Here is a 21,942-nt window from a genome sequence, read left to right as displayed (position 1 = left end):
GAGGATATATGGAAATGCCTGGATGTCCAGGTAGAAGTTTGCTGCACGGACAGGGCTCTCTCTCTTGGAGAACCTCTGCTAGGGCAGTACTGAAGGGAAATGTGGGATTGGGGCCCTAACACAGAGTACCTGCTGGGGCACCACCTAGTGGAGCTGTGAGAAGAGGGCAACCGTCCTCCAGACCCCAAAATGGTGGATCTACCAACAGCTTGCACCATGCACCTGGAAAAGCTGTACTCAATGCCAGCTGGTTGAAGCACCCAGGAGGTTGGGCTATACCCTGCAGAGCCATAGGGGCAGAGCTGCCCAAGGCTGTGTGAGTCCTCCTCTTGCATCATTGTGACCTGAATGTGAGACATAGAGTCAAAGGAGATCATTTTGGAGGTTTAAGACTTGACTGACCTACTGGATTTCAGACTTGCATGGGGCCTGTAGACCTTTATTTTGGCAGTTTCTCCCATTTGGAATGGCTGCATTTACCTAATACCTGCACACCCATTGTATCTATAAAGTAACTAACTTGATTTTGACTTTACAGGCATGTAGGTGGAGCGGACTTGGCTTGTCTCAGATGAGACTTTGGATGGTGGACTTTTGAGTTAATGCTGAAATAAGACTTTGGGGGACTGTTGGGAAGGCATGATTGGTTTTGAAATGTGAGGACATGAGATTTGGGAGGGACCAGGAGCCAGATGATACGGTTTGGCTGTGTCCCCACCCAAATCTCATCTTGAATTCCCATGTGTTGTGGGAGGGACTCAGCAGGAGGTAATTGAATCATGCTGTTATCGTGATAGTGAATAAGTCTCACGAGATCTGATGGTTTTAAAAAGGGGAGTTTCATTGCACAAGCTCTCTTCTCTTGTCTGCCACCATGTGAGGTGTGTCTTTCACATTCCACCATGATTGTGAAGCCTCCCCTGCCACGTGGAACTGTAAGGCCATTAAACCTCTTTCTTTTGTAAATTGCCCAGTCTCAAGTATGTCTTTATCAGCAGTGTGAAAATGGACTAATGTAGCGTGATGGCGCACATCTGTAGCCCCAGCTACTTGGGAAACTAAGGTAGGAGGACTGCATGAGTTCAGGAGGCAGAGCTTGCAGTAAGCTGAAATCGTGCCACTGCACTCCAGCCTGGGGGACAGAGCCAGATCCTGTTTCAAAAAACAAAACAAAACAAAAAACAAAACCTAGCCAGGCGCAGTGGCTCACACCTGTAATCCCAGCAGTTTGGGAGGCTGAGGAAGGCAGATCACCTGAGGTCAGGAGTTTGAGACCGGTCTGGCCAATGTGGTGAAACCCCATCTCTACTAAAAATACAGAAATTAGCTGGGCGTGGCGATGCATGCCTGTAATCCCAGCTACTTGGGAGGCTGAGGCAGGAGAATCTCTTGAACCTGGGAGATGGAGGTTGCAGTGAGCCAAGATCACACCACTGCTCTCCAGCCTGGGCGACAAGAGCAAGACTCCGTCTCAAAAAAAAAAGTTGGAAATAATTAAGCTTAGTGAGGAAAGCACGTGAAATTTAAGCTTAGTGAGGAAGGCATGCCAAAAACTAGGCCTCTCATGCCAAACAGTCAGCCAAGTTTTGAATGCAAAGGTAGAGTTCTTGAAGGAAATTAACAGTGCTGTGCCACTGAACACATGAATGATGAGAAAGTGAAATAGCTATATTGCTGACATGGAGAAAGTTTGAGTGGTCTGCATAGAAGATGAAACCAGCTACAACATTCTCTTAAGCCAAAGTCTAACGCAGAGCAAGGCCCTGACTCTCTTCACTTCTCTGAATGCTGAGAGGTGAGGAAGCTGCAGAAGAGTTTGAGGCTTACAGAGGATGGTTCATAAGGTTTAATGAAGGAAGCCGTATCCATACCATAAATGTGACACGTGAAGCAGTAAGTGCTGATGTAGAAATTGCAGCAGGTGATCCAGAAGATCTAGCTAAGGTAATTGATGAAGGTGACTACACTAAACAACAAATTTTCAAGGTAGATGAAGCAAGTTTCTACTGGAAGAAGATGCCATCTCATAGTTAAAGAGAAGTCAATGCTTGGCTTTCAAGGACAGGCTGACTCTTGTTGGGGGCTAATACAACTGATGATTTTAAGTTGAAGCTAGTTCTTGCTTACCATTCTGAAAATCCTAGGGCCTTTAAGAATTTTGCTACATCTACTCCCTGTGGGGTCTGTAAGTAGAACAACAAAGTTCAGATGAGAGCACATCTGTTGATGGCAGAGTTTAAGCCCACTGTTGAGACCTACTGCTAAGCAAAAAAGATCTCTTTCAAAATATTACTGCTCATTGACAGTGTACCTGGTCACCCATTTTCTGCAGTGAAGATGCCCAAGATTAATGTTGTTTTCATGCTTTCCAACATCCATTCTGCAGCCGATGGGTCAAGGTGTGATTAAGACTCTCAAGTCTTACTATTTAAGGATTGCATTTTGTAAGGCTATAGCTGCCGTAGATGGTGATTCCTGCGAGAGATCTCAGCAAAGGAAATGGAAAACCTTCTGGAAAGGAGTCACTATTCTACATGCCATTAAGAACATTCGTGATTCATGAGAGGAGGTCAAAGTATCAAACAGGAGTTTGGAAGAATTTGATTCCAGTCCTCATGGGTGATTTTGAGGGGTTCAAACTGAAGTGGGGGAAGTAACTGTAGATGTGGTGGAAATAGCAAGAGAACTAGAATTAGAAGTGGAGCCTGGAGATGGGACCGAATTACTGCAGTCTTATAAGACTTGAACGGATGAGGAGTTGCTTCTTACAGATGAGCAAAGAAAGTGGTCTTGAGATAGAATCTACTCTTGGTGAAGAAGCTATGAACATTGTCAAAATGACAGTAAGGGTTTAGAATACTACGTAAACTTAGTTGATAAAGCAGTGTCAGGATATGAGAGTGGACTCCAAGTTTGAAAGAATTTTTGCTGTGGACAAAATGCTGTCAAACAGCATCACATGCTACAGAGAGATCTTTCGTGTTACACAGAACTGAAACAGGAAGAATCAAATCAATACAGCAGACTTTATTGTTGTCTTCATTTTAAGAAATTGACCCAGCCACCCCAGCCTTCAGCAGCCACCACCCTGATGAGTCAGCAACCATCATTATCAAGGCAAGACCCTCCACCAGCAAAAAAGAGTATGACTTGCTGAAAGCCTCAGATGATCATTTGCATTTTTAGCAATAAAGCATTTTTCAAATTAAGATATGAACGTTATTTCAAAATAATGCTGTTGCACACTTAAAAGGCTACAGTGTAATGTAAATATAACTTGTATATATACTGGGATATGAAAAAGTTTGTGTGACTCATTTGTTGCAATATTTGCTTTATGGAAGTAGTCTGTAACCAGGCCCATAATATCTCTGAGATATGCCTGTTTTTAAAGAAGTAATGTCTAGAAATTTATCAGATTTGTTAAACAGCTGTAAATTCACAGATTTCAACATTTGCTGGAACCCAGCAGGATAAATATAAAGAAACATGATGCCTGAAAATCTGTGACTAGAAAAAGAAAAGTTTTAAACAGCCAGAGAAGAAAGACATTTACACTGGGGAACCAAAATAGAAATACTTCCTTCTTATCATAAGCAATACAATCCAGAAAACAATTGAATCATCTTGAAACTGTTGAAAGAAAAAAGTCGATCTCGAATTCTATAGCCACTGAAAATATTCTTTAAAAACAAAGGTGAAATTAAGACATTTTCAGGCAAATAAAAGCTTAGAGAATTTATTGCCAACAGACCTGTATTGCTAGAAATTTTAAGGAACTTTCTAATGATACCAGATGGAAAAGCAGATTTACACAAAGAAGGGAAGGGCACTGGAAACAGTAAATATTTGAGTAAATGTAAAATGCTTATTTTTTTCTGTTTCGGTCTTTGTTTAAAGCAAAAATAATAACTTGCATAGTGGAGCCTATAATATACATAGAAGAAAAATTTGTTACCACAGTTACACAGAGGATAGTATAGAAATGTGAAGCCCTTATATTATATGTGAGGTGATATAATACATAAAGGTCTACTGTGGGAAGGTTAATGGTTTATGTTGTAATGCCTAGAGCAGTCGTAAAAAAATAAGCCAGTAAAGAAAGTGGAATACTAAAAACTACTCAATCCAAATGAAGGCAGGAATGGAGAACGAAACAACTAATGGGAAAAATAGACAATGAAAAGGCAAGATAGTAAACTTAGGTTGGTAGGATGTAAAATGGTAGAGACACTTTGGAAAACAGTTTGACTGTTTTTCAAATGTTTATCATATCAACAGATATATAGATAAATAGTTATCATATTCATGCAATGGAATACCACTTAGCCATAAAAAGAACCTTAACTACTGAGGCACATAGCAATATGGGTGAATCTCAAAGACACGTTGAGTGAAAGAGCCAAACATAGGAGCATATACTGTATCATGTTTACATGAAATTTTAGAACATGAAAGACTAATCAGTAGTGAGAGGAAGCAGATTGAGAGTTGTTTGAGACTTGGTAGGGAAGTGTGTGCGTTGATTGCAAAAGGGATAAGGACATGTTCTGGAAGGATCGACTTGGTTTGTATACCAATCTTTGTTTTCATTTGTCATAACCCCATTGAATGGTGCACCTGAAAGGATGCATTTTTGTATGTAAATTATACGTCAATATATAGTTAAAAAGAAAAATAAACCAGATCCTATGCTTGGCTGAGGGGCTGTATAGTAACAAAAAATAACATTACCTTATAATTGAAGGACAATCTTAACTTTGAAAACATATTTTAAAAAAAGTTTGTAAAAATACAGAATTAAAATTAGAAGAGACCAATGAGTATTTAAAATGTAATAGACAACTCAAATTATGCTTATGTAGGCATACAGTTTTCCAAAAGGGTAGATGAGAATGTGTTAACAGATTGCTTTGGGACTGAGAGTGATTGGAAGAGGTAGAGGTCTTAGAGAGAGACTTTTTTTTTTTTTTAATTTATGCTTTTTCAGTGCCATTTAACATTTTAAATTATGAGTATATTACATATCCCCTCAAATTAAATGAAAATGTAACAAAAATCAGACTTCATTTAAAAATAAAAATTAAAGTTGTTATATTCATCTGCTGTCGAGGAAGTTTTTTACTTAAAAAATTTTTAAAGCATCTGCTATAATAAAAAGGTGAGAAGAAAGCCATTCTTACATTTCAGCTTTACTTGTAGACTAGTGTATTATCTGTCAAAAGCCCTTAAAGCAACTCAACCTTTGTTAATACACACGAAGAAATTGGATGTATGGACTAAGGAAGACATCTATAAAATGTTTATCACAGCGTATTTCACAAAATCATAAGTACAGGTCGAATGTTCAAGAGTAAGGTCATTTGTTAAGCAAATTTGGTAGTCCAACATATAAGGTAAAATAATATGTTGCCACATAAATGATATCATACATAAAATATTTACATTATATTAATATTTTATAAGCCAGATTATGGCATCATATAATGAGAATGACCATATAGTGTGTTATTCATAAGAGTACAATTTCAGAATGAATGGGGGAGCTGAAATAATTAAAACTATTTAATTTTCAGAGTATTTAATCACCGACAAATTGGTTTTATTTTATTGGGTATCCTGTAAAGTAATTCTGCTGTAAACCTATATTCTAAAATGAAATTATTAAAAACATATATTCTTGTGTATTTATCTAAATTTGAAATTATTGGCACTTTCAATTGACTCTTGCATGCTTTTATTAGAGAAGGTATTCTCCCTACAGTTGCTCAGAGCAAATTCTGCTTAATTGCAGGATATTCTCAATTCTAAATTTCTGCATATTAAAACGTTTAAATATTTCAGACCAGATATTGTTACAAATGCCATTCTTTTGCTTTCATTCAGAATACCTTCTACAAATCCGAGATATTTTTACATTGACTTTTATTTGTAATTATTTTAAGTAGTCTTCCAGTTTAGATGACACAGAATCATATAGCTTCTCAATTTCATTCCATTGAAGTATACAGTGTAAATAAATCTAATTGAAAATAGGAACTCCATCAAACCATTATTCCTACAAATGAAGATACTTCAACTTAAGCTTACACATTGAATGCTTTAATTTCTTTAGTTCGTTCCTTGCTTTTGTTGGAATGCATTTCAGTATCAGCCTGTTTGCAAGCTTTGTTTCCAATAATTGCAGTTTCCTGAAAGCTTTACTCCATTCTTTCAATACATTGATTAAATATATTCAACTGACTTTCAACAAAATGCAAATCAAAATATAGAAGACTCATTATCAAAACAATTTAATATGATTGTAGAATGCTTAGGTTGATTTACTGTCAAGAGTTTACCAAACATTTTTAGAGTCTTTCCTTTTGCTGGTGGTCAGGTAAGAGAAACATCATATGTTTTGCTTGCTTGTTTTTGTTTTCTGGTATTCCTTGCAAATTTTTTGTTACTCAGGTTCTCTGAGTATGTATGTAAATTTCAGTATCCAGACGTTTTACTTTGATCAGTTGAAAAAAACAAAACATGAATTTGCATGAAATTATGATCCGGTTATTTTTTGGCAGCTCATCATCATTTTAAGTTGGAATATTTTTGTCCTCAGCAGCATTATATCTTGTTCTTAGGAATTTTCTTATTTTTCTGAGTTGCTAGGATATATGTAAGTATCAAATTTAATATTTTAGATTCTTCCTGTGACATGATGTAAAAAATGTAAAAACTTTGTTTAGAATTTAGTATTTTGAAAAGTGTTCCTTTTTGACTTTTGGCTAGAAGTTCTTTTTATAGAGAATGGCAAACTGTTACTTCCTAAGTTTTGTTTTTATAGTTGACCACACTGTAATTCATCCACTATGCTGAAACCTAGTTAATCTTTCTAAATGGTATGCTTTATTCCTTAAGTATGTTATAATCTTTAAAGTTATTCGTGACTTTCCATCACACTTAACGACTAAAATTTTACCATGGCCTACAAAATTATTACATAGTCCAGATTATACCTTGCTTTTTAACCTCATCCTGTGTCATTCACTTCCCCTTACTTTCTGAACTCTAGTCAAACTAGCCTCCTTCCTTTCCCTCAAGGCCATTACATTTGCTGTTTCCCTTACTGGGAATTCTGTTTTTCCAGATCTTTTCATTACTGGCCCTCATCATTCAGGTCTCAGTTCAAATCACATCATTTTAGAAACATTTTCTCTGAACATAATATGTAAAGAGCCTTTTTTCTAACTCACTCTCTATCCCTAGTACTCAATATTCTATTTTTCCTTTTTAATTTTCTTCATAGCAACTATCGCTATTTAAAATGATCTTATTTATTGTAGGAGCAGGAATAGTATATGTCAGGTTCACCACTCTCTCACAGCATAGTAAACACTTACATTTGTGAAATGAATGACTGTCTTATGTAGTTACTATTTCCATATTTATTCTCTGATTCTCACTTCTAGCTATAAAATATCTTAGTGGTATTTGCCTTCCATATTTTCAGACAATTTAAAAATAGCTCTAAACAAGGAACTTTAAGCAAGGTTGTCATATGTTCTTACATTTATTTTAATGTTTTCTAAACACAAATAAAATATAAGATGTGGAATTGACAGAGTACAAGTGAAGATAAGATGAGAAAAAATATGTATAAATACATATGTTTTTTGAGACGGAGTTTCGCTCTTCTTGCCCAAGCTAGAGTGCAATGGCGCAATCTCAGCTCATGGCAACCTCCGCCTTCCGGGTTCAAATGATTCTCCTGCTTCAGCCTCCCGAGTAGCTGGGATTATAGGCGCCTGCCACCATGCCCAGCTAATTTTTTTGTATTTTTGGTAGAAATGGGGTTTCACCCTGTTAGTCAGGCTGGTCTTGAAATCAGGTAATCTGCCTGCCTCGGTCTCCCAAAGTGCTGGGATTACTGGCGTGAGCCACCCCACCTGGCAAAAATATTTATATTTATACTTCTCCCTTTAGATCCTAGAGAATGGTCTAGAGTTCTTGTAGGAATAATCTAGGAACTCTGCTGCTTGAACAATCTAGACTTCCAGTTCCAACCATGAAATACCTTTTATCAGACTACCCTCCTACCAAAAGCAGTCATGAAAGCTAGACAAAATATGTAAAACCAAATGGTTTGAAGACACTGAAATGCAATTAACTCAGGTAGAACTTGAGGGGCTATGATCCTAAGGTCGTCGCCATGTAAACATTGGCTTTTTCCCTGAGGATATGTTCTAAATCATGTTCAGAGCAATAGAGGCCATATCTAAAGTGGCAGTCATTTCGGGCAGAGGAGACAATGGTCAGGCCCTGGAGCTGCTAAAATGACTGAAACATAGGGACAAAATCTCATATGGAAAGAAATTGCAGAGGAAAAGCCCAAAATTTATGGACAAATTTCCCTCAAATCGTTGGTGATTCTATAACCACATATATAGGGCAAACAAGACTCAAAGAAACCCAGCAGAAAATAGCAGAAGGAAATTAAAGGGCTAAGGAGAAAATTTAACAGCCACATGATAGTGGGGAAACAGGTTAGGCTGCTTAGGTGCCCTTGGTAAATACCCCTGGCTTCCAACTGAAATTCCCAGGTCCATTTCTGGAAGTTGGGGTAAAAACGGAAATGGACTGGCTTTAACAAAGCCTAAAACACAATATAGTCTGCGTTTACTCAGTCTGTGTTTAGAAAAAATTTAACCTTTTTAGAAGATAATGGAATTCAAAGCCTCTACAATTTTTCATTTATGTAGTCTGGCCTCAAATAAAAAATTACTGAACAGGTTAAAAAAAGAAAATGCAAGAGCATATTCTAGAGATTATATCTGCACAAGTGAAATGTTTATGAGATTATTCACTGAAAAATGTTCATGATAACAAAATATTGGAAATAGCCCAAGGGACCATCATTAGGGAATTTATTAGACAAATTGTGTATGTTTATATAATATATTAATTTTCACACAGGCACTATCATCATTTGGTGCAAACCAGTTCTTTATTGTATGATACTGTCCCAATCATTTGCTACAGGGCAGTTTGTAACTTTGGACCTGGCACAATAAGTGGAGGTTGCACATTCAAGTTTTGAGACAACTCAAAATGCTGCCACACATTTTCATGTGCCTCTAGGGTGGGGCATTCCACTTGAGAATCATTAATATTATGGAATTCTGTACAACTGTAAAAAAAAAAAAAAAAAAAACGAGAAAACTGTTTGTGAACTGATACGCAAAGACCACCAACTTGCTATGTTTTGTTTAAGAAAGGAGGACAGTGAGAATATATATTTGGATTGCCTACATTTGCATAAAACATTCTGTAGTCATACGTAAGAAAGGAATGAAAGTGATTTTCTTTGGGGCCTGGTGAGGTGAATGGAGATGAGAATGGGTGAAATATATTTACTGGATTTTAAAAATACTGTTTTAATTTTTAGAACATGGATTTATTACCTATTTAAATTTTTAATGCAATTTTAGATATAAATAAGCTATTGTGTCAGATATAATAATTTCTAAGAGATCTATTTAAAATTTACATATTCATTAAACAAATGTTTTGGTCTTTTCCCAATCCTGTCTCCTTTTACTTTTCCTTTTCATTCAGTGGAGTAGGGCGAAACTGGGGCTGGGCATCTGCAGGTAGCAGCATTCTGGCTGAATTTGGTACACTACATATGGAGTTCATCCACCTCAGCTACTTGACAGGGGACCTGATTTACTACAAAAAGGTTTGTTTTCTTGCCTTCTTTTCTTTGTTTGTTATAAAGAGTCCTTCAAAATTGGTCCAAAGATTTGATTAATGCTTAAAATGTTTGCCTTTCTAGATATATGTTTATTAGGGCTTTAGCCTTTATATTCTCTTTTGAAGTTACTCAAAGAAATGTCCTTTCTATTTAGGACATATTTAAAATATTTATTGTTATTTGAGAAGTTATAACTACTATTACATTTTTAAAAAATTTCATTGCTATTTTTATGCAGCATTGTGCTGCAGTACCTAGCCAGCCTGGTAAGACAAGAAAGACAAAATATGTTCTGTCTTTGTCTAGATGTTTAAGAACTGAAAAGGAAGAAAGAAAATAGTAGTTATTCACAGATTACGTGATTATTGACCTATTAGAAATAAGAGTTTAATATGTTTTTTAAATAGATGATCAATATGGATGTTAAAAATCAGTAGTATTTCTCTACACCAGCTACAAAAGGCAAGAAAATGTCATTTTGCAAAAAGATACCTTATGTAATAGAGCAAGAGTATATATGTTTCCTACAAATAAATCTAACAAAAGATAAAGTTCAAATTTTTACTCAGCCATGAAAAAGAATGAAATCCTTTCCTTTGCAGGAATATGGATGGCACTGCTGGGGGACGTTATGTTAAGTGAAATAAGCCAGGCACAGAAAGACACATATTATATGTTTCATTCATATGTGGGAGCTAAAAAAAATTAATGTCTTGGAAGTAGAGAATAGAATGATGGTTATCAGAGGCTTGGAAGGGTAGTGAGGAGAGAAGGATAAAAAGGGATTTTTTAATGGGTACAAAAGTGCAGTTACACAGAATGAATAAGATCTAATGTTTGATAGCACAATAGAGTGACTCTAACAATGATTTGTTGTATATTTCAAAATAGCTAGAAGAGAAGATGTAGAATATTTCCAACAGAAGAAATGATAAATGTTTGAAGTAATGGGCATTTCAGTTACTCAGATTTTATCATGACCTGTTATATGCTAGTATCAAAATATGTACAACTCTTTCATACCCATAAAAATTAAAAATTAAAATTTAAAAATACAAAACTTTATTAAATGACATTGAAGAGGATATAAATAAATGGAGGGATATCATATTTATGTATAGGTAAACAATATCATAAAAATTTCAGTCATCCCCAAATTTGTAGCATAAATTCAGTGCCAGTGAAATCTCTAATGGCCGTTTTCCTCCCAATGGAGCTTGAAAAGACACTTCTAGAATTTATACAGTAAAGAAACATTCTAGACACTTGTGAGGAAAAACACCCTGGCTGTATTTACATTGCCCAATTATCAACATTGACAGTGTAGTATTTGTTAATAGGGGCAAACAGATGAACAGAATAGATAGCCTTTAAACAGACCTACATATATGTAGAAACTTGTTATAACAAGTGTTGCACTGTGGATTATAATAGTTAATTCCAGGAACATTAAAGGCTTAACTTTAAAAAATAAAACACTGACATTTTGAGAATAAAAAATATATGCCCTTGGGGTAAAAAGGATTTTTACAATGGGAAACAAAAAATATTACCTAGTAAAAATACCCTATAACCCAGCAATTCCATTATTTGGTATGTACATTTACATTATATACATAGAAGCATTGTTTGTATTGGCAGTTTATATAATAAAATACAAAACAGCAATGAAAATATGAATTATGTTTGTATCCATTAGTTAAAAGAATATGATACAATTTTTGTAAAGTTCAAAACAAAGCTGAACAGTATATTGCTTAGGGATTCAAAATAGTTTTGATAAATTGTTGAAGTAAAAATAACATACAGAGATGAATCTCTGAATTAAATGTTTTATTTGGAAGCACAGAATTCCAATTCAGGGCATACACACAGAGTAGGGTGGTTGGTCCTCAATCCATCCAGAAAACAAAGAGAAGGTTGGAAGTTTTATTAGAGGAGAAATGTTATATATCGTTTTGAAAGGAAGTGTGTTGACACGAGTAAAGCTTCTAGAAGCTGTCTGGCCCTGATTGGTGACAGTAGTAGGTAAAACTATAATGTTAGGGTTATAGCAGCTGAGCTTGTGGAAAACGTAATTTTTGGAGCCAGTATTATGTGCCACAGGTGATTTTCCGCTGGGCCCTTTGACTCTGAATTAGTTGGGTATGACGGGAATGACCCAATTCATATAGTTTGCTTTCACAAAGTCAAGATAATGACAAATATGAAACTCAAGACTACAGATACATCTGGGATATAGGCAGTAGTATGTGAATGGGCAGTGGTAAACAGACCATCAAAGATGCTTGTAGTGTTGTATTTCTTAAATTGACGTGTGAGTAGAGTTGAGATATATATGTATATTCCTTTCTGTTTATGAAATACTTCAACAGAGAAGAATTTTCAGGTAAATACAGCAAAACGGAACTAGATGACAGAATTTTCCCTGTCCTGACTAAATGAATAATAAAAAAAAATAAAGACAGTAAAAATTCATCAAAAGCAATAAAAGAAGGAAAAGATGTAACTTCATGTCATATTTGATAACCAAAATAAAAAAACAAAAACAAAAAGATTTCTGATTTCTGGCATGAGACATAAGTCTGCTCCCTACCCTATCCTGAAACCTTTTTGGGAAAAGAGAGTCAACAAATTCCTAGTATTCCCTATCAGTCTTGCCAAGGAGGCCAGTGCCCAGAGCATCACATATTTAATTGTCCACAGCTCCAGCAGAGTTCTCACCTCTCATCCTTCTTGAACACATAGGCTTCAAGTGATCAGATAGAAGTACACTAGTACTCCAGATCTCAAATTGTATCGAGGAAGGGAGAAACACACACACACACACACACACACACGAAGAACTCAAGGAGAAATTAAAAAGTTCAGGCCAGAACTGACCCTTTTAAATGTGAACAATATAAAACAGAAAGCATGGCAATTGTGCAAACATACTGCTGGAAACAAAAGCGGAGTGGTATATAGCATGTAAAAGACTGATAAAGAATCCAGTTTCAAATTTTTAAAACAGTAAAAAAAAAAAAAAAAAGTCACCATGAGTAATTCATACTATAATAGAAATTAAATTTAACAGAACTCAAAACCAAAATAAAACAATAAAATGATACAAAAATATTGTGGAGCTAAAGAAACAAATGGAGACTTAAAATGATGTATCCCCTAGCTAATAAAATGGGAAATAACAAAGAACTCATTGCATATAGTGAAAAACTGAATTACTTACATGGAATAAAAGCAAGAGATAGTCATAGACAAAACAAAGGAAAAGCAGAGATTAAAAAGATAATAAATTTGTAAAATAAACATAATTTAACATATGGTCCTTCTTGAAGTAGAAAACCTAAATCATAAGAATTAACCTAAAAGCAGCAAGAAGAAACACTGCTGGGCACAGTGGTTCACATATGTAATCCCAGCACTTTGGGAGGCCAAGGTGGGTGGATTGCTTGAGCTCAGGAGTTCGAGACAAGCCTGGGCAACATGGTGAAACCACTTCTCTACCAAAAATTCGCCCTGTGTGATGGCGCATGCCCGTACTCCTCAGCTACTCGGGAGGCTGAGGTGGGAGGATCACTCAAGCTTGGGAAGCGGAGGTTGCAATGAACTGAGATTGAGCCATTGGACTCCAGCCTGGGCGACAGAGCAAGACTCTGTCAAAAAAAAAACCAAACAAACAAACAAAAAAACTGCAAATTCCATGTTTAACAAAATTAAGAGATACTTCATACCACCAAATAGGAAGAAAAGTAGGCATATAAGCAGTAAAGATCAGAGAGAGGTTTGGTATAAACAGAAGAGAGGATGTTTGGGGCTGCAGACTACAAAATACAAAACCAGTAGAGACCAGTTCTCTGAATTAGGTGGTGTAACTTGACATACAGAACTCAAATTCTTATGAGCAGCAATGAGAACAGGATCACAGGCTGATGGGGTGTACTTCTTTGGACCTTACTAAACATAGTGTGTTGAGAAGCTGGAAAAACAGAAGTCAGTAAGGATTCTCACAGATAAGCTGTTTGCGCCTGTGGACTTTGGTGAGAGAAGGGAATGAACGACAGATTCACTATTGTGAGCAGTGCTGCATTTCCAATCTCAAGTGGCTGGGGATAAGCAAAGTCTAAAAAAACGTATTTATATCTGGACTCTTACCTGGTGTTTTATGTCAAAACTTTCAGGAAAACAGTAATGAGTAATTTGTTAAAAAAGAACAGGTACAGAATTTATACAAAGATATTACCAGAAAAAAGGAAGGAAAATGGTGGCCACAAAATATGTAAAAAGAGCAACTGAAAATTCCGACCAAATATCACCATGAGAGAAAACATAATAAAGATTTCATCTCTGTAGAACAAGTATATAAACAGAGATACAATTGCTCAGAGACAATAAGATCTCATGTCAGTAACAAAATATAAGAAAAAATAGTTATCAACAAAATGAAGGCCAAAATGGAAGCAATACAAAGAAAGACAGTGTTCAAAATATAAGGCGCTTAGATGACAAAATTGAGAAAAACTAGTAAATGTGTGGAAATAAAAAGAGACAAGAGTTAGAAAGAAAATGACAGATAAGGAAGAAAGGCGGAAAGAATTGAATAGTATACAGTTTTTGGATGACAGAAGAGTTAATTTTCTCCCCTTTTATAACATCATTCAGAACTATCTAAAAAGTAGTCTGTGGAATTTTTCAGATTGAGATTGTTATACATAGTATTGGTCTCAAACGTGAAAGAACACAGGGAATACAGACAGCATCCTTGAGTCCATTCCTAAAACTACTTAAAGACAAAATCCAGCCAAATGAATGACAATGGGAAACCTTGTGGCAGAAGAATTAATATTGTACTCAAGTCCAGAAAAGTGAAGTATATATCAGGTCCTCTGAAAAAGAAGGGTTTTCCCAAGTCATTTATACCAGCCAGGTTATTCATCAAATGTAATGACAATATTCTCAAACAAAGAGGAATACAAGGAACATAACACCTCCTCCCACCCCCAGAGGCTCCCTTAAAAGCACTTACAAAGTTCACCCAATCTAGAGTTGAATCAAAATAAATCCCTAGGAAAGTCTCCGGCTTCTTAATATATTTCATGATTTTTCTTTCCCCATTACCCTCAGGAAGATATTTTAAAATTTGGAATTTCAGGAACTTAAAAGATATCTATTGTGGGAACAATTTTTAAAGTTCAGCAGTTTGTTTTACTTCATTTACTTTTTGATCTGTTCAATTCAAATTAATACTTTTCAAAATACAATGGCATTTTATGATTCAATTCCTGTGAAGTTATTTCTGTTCTTATGTTTGAATATATACATGTTGACTGTGTCTGGAATGATGTTTATAACTGATGTTTCAGATGATATTTCTAGGCAGTAGCATGTTGAGATTTAAAATGGTTTCTATCTGTGTTATTTCCTCTGTATTATTTTTATTGCTTGATTTTAAAATAACACATATCTTATAAAAATGACTCATTTAAGAAATAGAAGGCTTTGTTGACTCCCCCCTGCCCCTCCAGCACACACACAAAGGCAGGGAATAGGTATAGACTCTGAGTAAGGAAAAACACAAAGCCTACATTAACACCAAGCCTTGATGACACTTCTTTTATTAATTGCATTCTTAATTTTATTTTACTTAGGTTATGCACATTCGGAAACTACTTCAGAAAATGGATCGTCCAAATGGTCTTTATCCAAATTATTTGAACCCCAGGACAGGGCGCTGGGGTCAGTGTAAGTATTCTAGTATACCTGAGGCTTTCTTAAAGAATTATTTGTCTGAAAACTCTTTGCTTGATGTAGTACAAAGTACACTACGTGGAGTTAGAAACCCTCAGTGTCTAGCCTTGTGGTCTACTGGTGCTGTTCTTAGCCATATTTCTTATCTCTCTTAGCTTCAGTTTTCCCACTTGTGAAATGGAAATGTTAATAACATGTCTCCTAAGAGTATTTTATTTCCTGTATTGCTAAAATATAGTGTGGCAGTTTGAAGGTTGTACTTAAAAACTCTTATTAATAAATTACCTCTTCATGTAAATAAAAGCACCGCTTAAGAGAGAGAGGTAGAGGAGGAGTATGAAAAGCAAACGAATATAGTAGATTACTAGAAGCGGGGCAGTTGTTCGAGTATGAAAAGCAAACGAATATAGTAGATTACTAGAAGCGGGGCAGTTGTTCTTGGATAAGCCATGTCTATTCATTCATTTTAGAAGAAGGCATCCTGGCCTTCATTATTTACCAGTCTCTGTGCTAAGTTCTTAGAAGAGATTGAGATGGAGAAAGAACATAGGGTTTGGCCTGAATTCACAGGCTGGCAGGATAGGCCGACACATAAATGTTATTGTATAGGAAGGTACCAATTGTTACATGAAACTGTAGGAAAAATGATTCCCTCTGCCTGAGGGGAAAGTATTTTGTTTAGGGAGAGGGTAAGTTTTCTTATTAGAGCTCATTTATTTTTGAAGAAATTGATTTTTAAAAGTAACAACTAATAAATATTTATGTGGAAATGTGGAACTTACAGAATTTTAGTAATTGTAGGTTTATCAATGCTATTCTTTTTTAAAGGTTAGGAAAACAAGAACAAATAATAGAGACTGCAACTTTGCCACTAACAAAACACGATTCAGTTATTTTTGAGACTAATAAAATCCGAAGTAGTAAATAAGAGACAAAAGTAATGATCGTTTAATTTTAGTATTGAAAGCACTGCTGATTCTGCCAGTAAGAAAATATGCTGGTGTGAGTACCCAGAATAGGAAAACGTTTGCCCTGGAATTGTCTTTTCGTTCCTTTCCAGGAAATTGTCTTTTATTTTATGAAAGGAAAGCAGATAGGTCAATATAATTATGTCTTTCATGAATCTGGAAATAGATCTCAATCTTTTTTGACTATTTTTATACTTACTTTTCCTGTTTCCTGAAATTATTTACATATGATTCATTTTTCTATTTATTTTGAAGAAGATAAAAGCTCTACTGCCTAGAATGAGTGGGAATGATATTTTTTGGAAAAACAAAACCCTGAGAGCTGCATTTCTAAAATGTAAAACCATAGTTTTCTTATTTCAGATAAGAGTGACTGAATTGGATGTCTACTTAGTAATTTCGATGAATTCTATTATCAATCTTTACCCCTGTGAGTTGTATTGAGATTTGAGAATATTATGATAATATGATGATATAATGTATATGAAAAATTATGTTCAGTTCCTGTCTTAGACTATATGCCAGTGTATATTCTATATGGTTTATTATTTAAATGTAAAAGATGAAATCATAAAAGTACTAAAAACAGGGTTGAATATATAATCAGGAAAGCCTTTTCTAAGCATGTCACATAAAACAGAAACTACAAAAAAAGGTGTCAGTTTTTCCTGTATATTATTGTTAACCTCTGTATTAGTCTGTTCTCATGCTGCTGTAAAGTACTGCCTGAGACTGGGTAATTTATAAAAGATAGAGGTTTAATTGACTCACAGTTCCACAGGGCTAGGGAAGCCTCAGGAAACTTACAATTATGGCAGAAGGGGAAGCAAACACATCCCTCTTCACATGGTGGCAGGAAGGAGAAGTGCCAAGCAAAGTGGGGAAAAGCCCCTTATCAAACCGTCAGATCTTGGGAGAACTCACTCACTATCAAGAGAACAGCATGGGGGTAAAACATCTTCCTGTACCCAGTCTCCAGAGTGTGTACATTTGTATGCTTTTTGAACCACCAACTCATTTCCAGCAGTTTATTCCAAATAAATTTTCAGAGCTGTATATTAAAGTTTATTTACAACAGTCTTGGGGTTGTTTATAATAGGGATAATTTGGAAACAATCTGAAGCAGTCCTAACAGAACTTTCTGTAATGAGGAAAAGATTCTATTATCTGTGTTATCCAATATAGTAGTCACTAGCCACATGTGACTGTTGAGCACTTGAAATGTTGCTAGTATGGTTGTGGAATTACATATTAAATTTTACTTTAACTTACATTTAATTAGCTACTTGTAGCTTGTGCTTCTACATTGGACAGGGCAGTTTTTAAATGTCTTACATAGGGGTTTGGTTAAATACATTTTGGCCTGTCCAGATACAGTATACTATTAGCCATTAAAAGTTATATTTTAGAATACCTGACATAGATAAATATGACATATCTAGAAAGATATTTAGAAAAGGAGAGGAAACACTATAACAATAGAAACCAAAGTGTTATGTGTGATTTTCTCTGAATTATTGTTTTTATTTTCTCCTTTTCATTTACTGTTACCATCCAAATTTGATTATGAACATCTCTTACTTTTGATGTTAGCTTAAAAACATTTTTAAATAAAAAGAGAATCCCATTTTCCATGCCAGCATAAGGATACTTAAAAAAGTAAATCACCGTTTGGGAATTGCCAGCCTTGAAACGATCAAAAGTAGAGCATTGATGACATGGAGGCAGGAGAACTGCTTGAACCCGGGAGGCGGAGGTTGCAGTGAGCTGAGATTGTGCCACTGCACTCCAGCCTGGGTGACAGAGCGAGACCCTCTCTCAAAAAACAAAACCAAAACCAAAAAACAGAACTCTTTCTCTTCAGCATTGTGTTGAGAAAACTGGATAGCCCCGTGAAAAATAATGAAGTTGAACCCTTAGTGTATATTATCTACAAAAATTAACTCAAAGCAGATCAAAGACTCTAAATTTGAGAACCAAAACTATAAAACTCTTAGAAGAAAACATAGGTGCAAATCTTCATGACCTTTGATTTGACACTGGATTCTTCAGTATGACACCAAAGGCAGAGGTAACAAGACAAAAATAAAAGATAAATTGGATTTGATTAAAATTGAAAATTTTTTGTGCATCAAAGGATACTATCTGTGAGAAAGAAAGACAACCCACAGAATGAGAGAAAATATTTGCAAATCACATGTCTTACAAGGGTATATACACAGAATATGTAAAGAACTCCTACAACTCAACAACAGAAGGCGAACTACCAAATTAAATAATGGGTGAGGACTTGAATAGTCATTTCTGCAAAGAAGTTAAGCAAATGGAAAATAAGTACACGAAAAAGATGATTAACATTAAAATGCAAATCAAAACTCAATGAGATACCACTTCACAGCTACTAGGAAGACTGTAATCAAAAGGATGAAAAATAAGCATTGGCAAGGATGTGGAGAAATTGGAACCCTTGTACACTGCTAGTAGGAATGTAAAATGGTGTAGCTGCTGTAAAAACCTAACAGTTCCTTAAAAAGTTAAACATATAATTACCATATGACCCAGCACTTCATCTCCTCTGTATATACCCAGAAGATTTGAAAACAGAGACTGAAACAGATACTTGTATCCCAGTGTTCATTACAACATTATTTATGATATGCAAAAGGAGGAAGTAACTCAAATGTCCAACAGACGAATGGGTAAACAATATGTGAGTATAAACATACCATGGACTATCCATAAAAAGGAATGAAGTTCTGATACATGCTATAATATAAACAAACCTTGAAAACATTATGCTAATCAAAAAAAGTCAGTCACAAAAGGACAAATATTGTACGATTTCACTTACATCAAATATCTAGAGTTGTCAAATTCATAGAGACATAAAGTAGATTAGAGTTGACTGGAAGCTTTGGATGAGAAGAAAGTGGAGAGGAGAATGGAGAGTTATTGCTAGAGTTTCTCTTTGCAGTGATGAAAAGTTTTGGAAATAGGTGGTGGTGATGGTTTTACAGCACTGTGAATATAATTAATGCTACTGAATGGTACACTTTCAAAATAGTTAAAATGGCAACTTTTGTGTTATATACATTTCATTACGATAAAATTTACAACAAAAAGATAACTTTAATTCCTCTGTTTTTTCCTCACAGAATAAATTCAAATTACTTTATAATATATTCACTCTCAGCAGTTTTTAATTTCGATGTTATAGAAAGAGCCATTCACTGGTTATTTTGGCAGAAGATCTTTAAAATCCTAGTGAGCTGCCCTGATATCCTTTTAACAGCTGTAGTCCTTACAAAATTGCCCAATTTGTTCCTTTTAATGTTTTTGTATATTTTATATCAGCTTCTGAAAAGTATATCAAATTTTATTATCTTTGAGCAGTATACATCTGTCATATTTATAAATAGTCTGCAAAACAAACATTTAATTGAACTGAAATTTAACAATTCAGCTTTGGCTAACTGTATTATAATTAGAGTAATGATAATGTCTGTGACTTGCACATAGCAATCACAGAGAATAATTACTGGTAATTATGTTCAGGAAAAGTACTTGGCAACAGATATAAAAGAATATAGTAAGAAACCTAGATTTAAAGGCAAATTACTAGTTTTTTTTTTCTTTTCTTAAACTTTATATTTTTACTATTCTAAGCACAATACTTAACCTATGTCATTTAATGATTAAAGTGAAGAAAATATAGGAAATCAGTCATTACTGATTCATTGTGTTATATTACTAAATTTATAATTGTGGAAAAAACAAGAATGAACATGTTATTTTGAGTTAGAAAATGAATTCTGATTGTCTTGCTTAATAATTTAGATAATTTATTTAGCTTCTCTATGCATCTTTATCTGTTCTAATTGTACTTATTTAATAGAAAATTCATATGGGTCATATTTATGAGAAAATATATTTGAAAATGCTTCAAATTAGTTTTTACTCTAGAATTTCCCATAAGAAGACTTCAAGAAATAGCTTCTGTTAGAAACCTGCCATTAACTGTATAACATGTTGAAATAAATCATGTGAATCATTGCTATTTAGGAGTGTTTTATAATATATTATCCATTTCTGAATATCAAAAGGACCTTAGAGTGACATGGTTTATCAAATTTGACATGTAGGCATATACTCTACAGGAAAGAGAAGTAGCTTCAAGTTCCTTAGTGGTATCCTTTTGCTTTAATGTAATTTCAGATGGCCTGTAAAGCAAGATGGACAGAATTCTCACTTGAGAAGGGTTTTTTTTTTTGTTTGTATATTTTGTTTTTATTGAAGATAATTGACAAGAAAATGTAATATTCTCTGTACTGTTCAATAATAAGGTTAATTTTGTTTTAATATGATTTGTTATTATAACATTTCCAATTCACATTCTTCGTTTTGCACTCAGTGAATATATACTCTCTTAAAAGTTAAACAAGGCGTAAACCATAAGGTTTCATATTCAGACACTGACAAGAAACCGGACCAGGTTTTGAGAAAACTGATGAGAGAACAAGATTACTTTTATTCTATTAAAACTGTCTATAGAACACATTGTAATAAATAGGCTAAATTAAGAAAAGGAAAGGCTTAAAGCAGAAGGACATACTAGAAAGCCAATATAATATGGATCTGGATGTAGGATAGCTGTCTGTGGGAGTGGTAGTCATTGTAGATTTTATCTTTTCCTTTGTATCCTACATTCATTCTTCACTAAGTCTTGTCAGTTCTATTTCTAAAATATTCTTTTCCCCATTTTAATTGTACCTTTTTCCATTTGGAATACCTTCCGCCTTCTCTATGTCCTCTTATCAATAAATTCCTACCTATTCAATTAAAACAGAAAAGGAAACTTCTAAGTTAAATAAGCTCTTTAAATATAGTAGTCTCTCTTGCAACCACCTGTTAGGGAAAAGGAAAAATATTGGGGTATATATATAAATACCCATTAAAAGATTAATATCAATTTTATGTGTGATAGTATTATAGGAATATATTTTCTCTACAGGATGTTTGCATTCATTAATTTCACTGATACTAAATATCAACCACTGTTCCAGATGCTGGGTATATAGATGAGAACAAGTAGACAGTGTCCCTAATACCCTCAGAGAACTTACATTCTACTGAAGAGATACGAAATAAACAAATAGATGATGTGATGTAATATAATGGTAAGAATTTCTTTTTTCTTAAAGCACTTTTAGGACAATACATTCTTTTGCTTTTCTCATAGACTTACTTAGCTTCATGCTTCACTCAGTCTTTTTATTATTATTAGTCTTCTCCTTTACTCCTAGCCTCTTAGTGTTAGAATGCCCTAGAGCAAGCTTTCCCAGCCTGGGTCCCTGGATGACTTTGAATGCAGCCCAACACAAATTGATAAACTTTCTTAAAACATGAGTTTTTTGTTTTTTGTGTTTGTTTTTTTTTTTTTTTGCAATTTTTATAAAGCTCATCAGCCGTCATTAGTGTTAGTGTATTTTATGT

At 34.7% G+C, this 21,942-nt stretch overlaps 1 protein-coding gene across 4 annotated transcripts in view; it reads left to right on the top strand.

The window, feature by feature from the left end:
* Positions 1 to 21,942, top strand: part of MAN1A2 (mannosidase alpha class 1A member 2) — a 167,234-nt gene that overhangs the window by 83,008 nt on the left and 62,284 nt on the right. For 2 of the 4 annotated variants that reach the window (XM_005542189.5, XM_005542191.5), the window contains 2 exons: positions 9,598 to 9,721; positions 15,382 to 15,475. The exons of 1 other annotated variant lie outside the window; for it this stretch is intronic. In XM_005542189.5, the coding sequence (XP_005542246.1) occupies positions 9,598 to 9,721; positions 15,382 to 15,475 (218 nt within the window). Of the gene's footprint in view, positions 1 to 9,597; positions 9,722 to 15,381; positions 15,476 to 21,512; positions 21,613 to 21,942 lie in introns of those variants that run through there. One more of the 4 variants, XM_073998156.1, reaches the window with a different exon arrangement.

Source organism: Macaca fascicularis, chromosome 1 (genome assembly GCF_037993035.2).
Source record: "Macaca fascicularis isolate 582-1 chromosome 1, T2T-MFA8v1.1".
NCBI classification, from domain to species: domain Eukaryota; kingdom Metazoa; phylum Chordata; class Mammalia; order Primates; family Cercopithecidae; genus Macaca; species Macaca fascicularis.
This window is presented reverse-complemented; position numbering and strand designations above follow the sequence as displayed.